The sequence below is a fragment of the Grammomys surdaster genome, unplaced genomic scaffold (assembly GCF_004785775.1).
Source record: "Grammomys surdaster isolate TR1022 unplaced genomic scaffold, NIH_TR_1.0 191, whole genome shotgun sequence".
NCBI classification, from domain to species: domain Eukaryota; kingdom Metazoa; phylum Chordata; class Mammalia; order Rodentia; family Muridae; genus Grammomys; species Grammomys surdaster.
Genome location: NW_021604636.1, coordinates 13,133,675 through 13,139,674, shown reverse-complemented (window position 1 = coordinate 13,139,674; position 6,000 = coordinate 13,133,675). Strand labels below are relative to the sequence as shown.

The following is a 6,000-nucleotide window of genomic DNA, read 5'->3' as shown; positions in this document are numbered from 1 at the left end:
GAGTAAAGACTTTGTACCACATAGCACTTGTCTTCCCCTGGCCTTCTACATTCCCACTTTCAAGGCTCCTTGAGCTGAATTCCCTGTTTGTGTCAGTGGTGATTCCTGAGAGAGGAAAAGCACACTTCTCTTGGTTAGCTGTTTCCAGGGATCTTGGCTCATTCTTCACTTTGTGTGCATGTGTGTCTCTCTCCCTCTCCACTCCGCCCCTTTTCTAACTTTTCTCTCTCTTCTTCATTTTTCTACTCTAACTCTTCATTACCTATATATACACCCCCACCCCCAAAAAGGTCATCCAAAAAAGTAGTTCCTATTTCCTCTGGAAACCTCCCAAGCCTTTGTTTTATTTGCAATCTTTTCTTGCAGACAAGAGGAATTTAAACAATAGAAATGATTGAAACTTTGAGCTTCTTGGGCTAGAGAGATGGCTCAGTGGTTTAGAGCGCTTGTTGTCCTTTTAGAGGACCTGGGTTTAGTTCCCAGCACAAGCACAGTTCTAGGGCATTCACCACCCTCTTCTTACCTCAGGGGACACCAGGCAGGAAGTGGTGTACCTACCTTCAAGTAGGCAAAACATGCACATTAAAAAAATAAAGAAAGAAAAGAAAAAAATTGAGATTCCTGCTTTGGCTCCATGCCGTACAATTCTTGCATGTCCCATGGTCTTCTGTGAATGCCCTTGGTAATATCTTTCCCCTCAGAAATTTCATGATCATTTAAAAAAAGGTCTGTATTCAACAATCCCATTCTCCCCCTTTTTTTCTTAAGAAAGCAATAGCTTTTTTTCCCTTTCCTTTTTTTCTTAAGAAGGCAATAGCTGCTTAATTCTTGTGAATTTCTCTGATTTGTTTCTTTCCCTGGGCAGAGAACAGCCTTAATTTTACAGGTTAGGGAAAGCTGTGACAGGAAACACCTGGGAAACACACGACATATAAATCCCACATTTTAGGAATTAAAAAAAAAAGGCAGTTTTGTCTATGCTATTTATTTCTGTAAGGGTGCTCAGTCTACACAGAATAACTCTGCTGGTCCTTTAGAAATCTGCAGGCCTGAGATGATAGTTAAGTGCTCCACTGGCCCTAGGCACACTTGATGTGAACTGCGTGGGGGTGAAATGGCAGCTCTTAATACAGACAGAGTGAGCTCTTCCCTCCTGTAGCATGCAGTTCATTCTAGAAACAGTCCCACATTCCAGAAAGAAAGCATGAGATACCCACTCTTCCAGAAATGACAGCCTGGGCTCCCAGCCCCACACTTCAGCAGACAAAGAAAACCAAGCAGAAGAAACCAGGGCACCTCTTGTTAAACATCTCACTCCTTCCTGGATCACTTAATAAAGAGGAATGGGCCCGATGGCAGTTGTATTGACCACCAATTTCTCTGTCCTGACCCATGTGTCCACCTGAATGGGCTTGTTTGGTCTGTGCCTTGTCTTTCAAGGTCTGTCATTCTGTTCCAGAGAAATGGAATGGAGGTAGGATTAGCACCCCTACCCCCTGCTGTAATAAGACTCTGTCAGGAGCAAGCAGTAGGAAAGGATCTGTTCCACACTACATAATTGTAATGCTTAAGCCCCAGAAAAAAGGAGATTTGTTTGGAATAAGGCATGGCTTTCAGTTAAAAATGAGCTTAAAATTCTCAGCTGTGGTACGGTGTTGGGGAGTGGTCAGACCAGGCCTTTACATTTTAGCCAGACTGTCTAGGCTGAGCAGGCTTCCTTCAATGCTGGTCAGGGTCCTCAAATAGTTCATTCATTAATCTTTTGTTGGAATTGAATAGAAGATGCTTAATTTGCCCTTAAAGAAAATACCCAAGCACATTTTGTTTAGAATAGTTTTTAATGAAACCCCCTAGGGTAGGGACGGAAGAACCTAAATTAGATATCTCTGAGCCCAGGATTTTGCAAACCAGCCTCTTCATTTTATACCAGTGGTTATTAGCCTGAGCCTCAGGGAAGGCTGTGCTCATGTCTGGCATGGGAAGAGGTTACAGACCATGAAGAAAGGAGTCTGGTTCTTTCCTGACTCTCCATTGGTGAGGAGAAACCTATTGTGTGGCTCACCCTGTCTCTGCTGTCTCCCAGGGTGGTGGCTGTGTCCTGTATCTGGGAGGAAAGAGAGAAGATGGAGACAGTAGTGCATCCTTCCTTGGCCTTGCTTTCTGCTTGGACCTCCAGGTTCAAGGTTACTCTTTGAAGAGCTTTAAAGTCTTGTGGATGCATTTTAGAAGTGTAGAGTGTTAACACTCACGGATTATGTGTTAGCAAAGTGGAGCTAAAGCATTCCAAAATCCAACTGGAAATTGAGCTGCTCCCTGGAGAATGCAGGACAGCAGCGAAGTCAGCGGAGGGTCAGACAGTTGCAGCGTTACAGTGCATGGCATAGCCAATATCTGATGAATGCTAGCTGCTGCTGCTGCTGCTGCTGCTGCTGCTGCTGCTGCTGCTACTACTAGCTCAGTGCTTTGATTTAGTTGTGTTGTTGGGGTGTGTCTCTCTGTATATACATACACATATACGTATGAATCTGTATAGTATCCATATCAATCTGCTTCTCTTTCTTTCTCTCTCTCTCCCCCTTTCCCTCCCTAGTTCCTCATGTCCTTTGGTCCGAGCTCTTTACAACTGTATTATATTTTAAGTACTATGCTTGTGCTCGTTGTAGAAGACCATCCGGGATGATTTCTTTGAAGCCTGGGAAGAAGACTTAGGGACCAGTAGAAAGTACCAAGAACCTATCTGAAATATCTTAACAGGCAGCAGCATGGAACTTTGGTCTTTAGCCAGGCCCCCATCCTACTTCCTCTGCTAATATCTTATCCCATGCTTAGTATACTCATTGCAGGGAGCCAGTCTAGCATCTCTCCAAACTGTCAATGGCCTTGCCAGTTTTAGGTCTTTCTTGGCAGCAGAAACAGAACAACTTTCTTTTTTCCTTATATTTGGGATATTTTTATTACATATATCTTACCATATGTTAATTACAAAAATCCAAGAAGACTTTTTTTTATATGGTGTTTGAGAATAGCTGTTCCAGTGACTTCAAGAAAGCAAGGAACTTTGAGAAGAGAAGGGGCAGCAGGAGCCTGCCTGTGCCAAGCAGTGTTGCTGGTCTCCTTTGGCTAATGGTCCCCATGAATGTGGCATAGCTCTTGCAACCCCCCATCTGGAATTTTGCTACTAACCTTTTCTTTCTTGCCTTTTTGATGTGATTCCTCTAAGTATGGGAGCCATGATTAGTGGCCTGGGAATGGAGGCCTCTAATGGTACTTGGTGGCAGAGGAGGACAAGGGTCTTTTATATCCTGAGCTGTAATTCACAAAACTTTTTCCAGTGAGCCAAGAAGCTTGAGGGGATTAGGCTGCAGCACAGATAGCCTGGACCTTTTAAAAGACATTGTGCATCGCATTTCCTTCTCCCAGAGTGGCCTGAGGTTTACTGTTAAGGTTAGTCGCTGTTAAGGTTTCGTAGGGAAATAATCCTCCAGAGAACTGATGGGCATAGTAGCCCATTGTATCTTGGAGACTTCTTAGATTTATATATATATTCATTATCATAGCAGAACTCATTGAAGAAAGGACAAGGTAGACCTAGAAAAGAGATAGGATCTTGATAGGCAAGAATAAGGAAGGGCATTCTGGGTATGTGCATGTGCACATGAACTTTCATGACTGACCTTCCAAGGGAGGACTAGTTGGAAGAGCTGGCTCTGAATGTTTGTTTTGGAACACGTTAAGTCAACTGGAGACTATTAGGTTCAAGACTGCTGTCTCTTAGAAGGGCATGCTTACAAAGTTGGCCATCAGAGTTCATTTGACTTCTCCATAAAAGCTCTCTGTGTCTAAATAATTTATGGAAACAGCAGTTTATGCTGAAGACCTGATTTATTGCTGGAATCTGGAATTGTTGCCTGAGTGAGGTAGTTTGCCAATGAGATCAGCCTCTAATGAGAACCCTGGCCACCAAATCTTGGTTGAGCTTCATGGCTGAGCTCATAAGTGACTCCTTGGGCAGGAACACTCTTGAAATCATGTTTGATTTCCTATGCACTCACATCATCCTAGGCCCGTCTTCTTTTTATTTCTTTTACCATTTACTCTTTCATTTCAATACATTGCCATAGGTACACATGTGTCTTATATCTATAGTCATGCTGATGATTTGTTGAAACTGGAGGTGGTTTTCCTGAACAATAGGCATAATGATGATTATTATATGTATATGTAGGGTAGGGAAAATAATCTGCTTTAGAATATTACATGAAGTAAGTAAGTCTCCTTGTCCTTTCTTCTAAGTTACTTTTTATGACCAAGATTTGTGTGCTTTTAGATTAAACAAAGGAAATATGATAAATATACGTCAGAATAAAATATATTTTCATGTCTCATTAAATTTATTATAAGTAAGTTGCGGTAGCACCAGGTACTAAGGTCATATTTTGTTAAATTATAGAAATTCAGGAGGCGTGTTCAAGAATCTACACAAGTGCTAAGAGAACTGGAAATTTCATTAAGAACTAACCACATTGGGTAAGTATGCTCCTGTAATGTTAGCACTAACATTTTATGTTAAAAAATGACTGAACCATACCTAAAAACTGAGCTTCTATATTTACTAAAGGACCAAGGTTTATATGAGGGGAGTCTTCCTTAGTCTCCTTATCTCAACTGTGAGAATCAGTAGAGGCAGAATGGGGAGCCCTTTATGTGGGTATTTATGGCAATTCTGTATTTACTTGTTTGGTTGAAGTAAATATGGACAGTTCATGACAAGTGCTTCATGTATATAGGACAGTGGTCTGGCCACTGAGGAACATTCAAGAATGGGAGTGAACTGAGATCCTTGAACTGTCTGTCTTTAGCTACTTTTCTTTCTTTAATTTCTTTCTGTTCACAAAAGAATGGAAACCGGAGGGCTGTTGTCTAACCCTACTTCTTTGCATTTGAGACATTTCTTGTGTCCCTTTCTTTCATGTTAAACACTTGAGACTGTGAAGTATTCCATACAGGAAAAATGAAGTTCATGGAATGACTTCACTATACATTTTTGAGAGTTCCTTTCATATAACTTCACGGTTACTTTGCCTCAGGCAAGAGTTTTTGCATTTCCCCTTATTCCTGGAATAACATAATACATAGGACTTTCTTGTTAGGTGTCTTATCTCCAAGGCTATATGATACCACATAATTTGTTTTGAACTCTTGTTTTTTTAGAAAGTACTACTCTTCCTTTGTAGACAAGTCTTTCTCTGCTTAGCCTCGAATTCACTATGTAGCCAGGCTGTCTTCAGATGCTGAGCAATCGTACTGTTAGTCTCTTAAGTGTTAGGAATATAGACATGAACAGAGTAGAGTAAAACATTGGATAGGTTATAATTTCTGGAGTTTGGGTTTATGAGTTTACCATGAGAGAAGAGTGAAGACTATAGGCTTCAATATCTTTTCCAATGTTCCCCTCTGACATTTTTTTGCAGAAATATTGAACTGGAATTATATGCCAGTATTATACTATAGTCATACTGAGTATTCTGTAAAAATAGATGTATGACATGGATTGCAATTTACTTCTACTTTAGATGGATTGGTAAAAGCCAGTTAGATGTTTTATTAGCACAGTTATTTCAGAGTTTTATTAAGTATGGAAATGATTGTGCAGGGTCACGACAGGAGACTTTGAGGTAGAATGCCCGTTGAGAACAAACTCTCCATAAATTAATTGATTTTTGTTGTCTCCAAAAATGGACTATAGAAAAAACAAATGATGAAATCATGATTTTCAAACTGGGAAAAATTGTCTAATCTCTCATTTTCAAGATGAAAAGAATGGAGGTTCAGTGGTGGCCGTGTGAATCGCAGAAAGTCCACAGTGGTAAGGCCAGTGCTTTGGCTGAAAACCACTCTGGTCTTTTTCCCAAATTGTTTTTCCTAGCAGGGCTTTAGGCTCAAAGCAGTGAAGATTGTCTATCTCAAGATGAAGGTGGTGGTTGTTTAATTCAATTGGAT

At 40.8% G+C, this 6,000-nt stretch overlaps 1 protein-coding gene across 5 annotated transcripts in view; it reads left to right on the top strand.

Annotated features, from left to right (window-relative positions):
- The window catches only part of Fmnl2 (formin like 2), a 275,210-nt gene that overhangs the window by 181,076 nt on the left and 88,134 nt on the right, over nt 1-6,000 (top strand). For all 5 annotated transcript variants that reach the window (XM_028769172.1, XM_028769169.1, XM_028769171.1 and 2 more), the window contains exon 4: nt 4,451-4,527. In XM_028769172.1, coding sequence (XP_028625005.1) covers nt 4,451-4,527 — 77 coding nt within the window. The remainder of the gene's footprint in view (nt 1-4,450; nt 4,528-6,000) is intronic.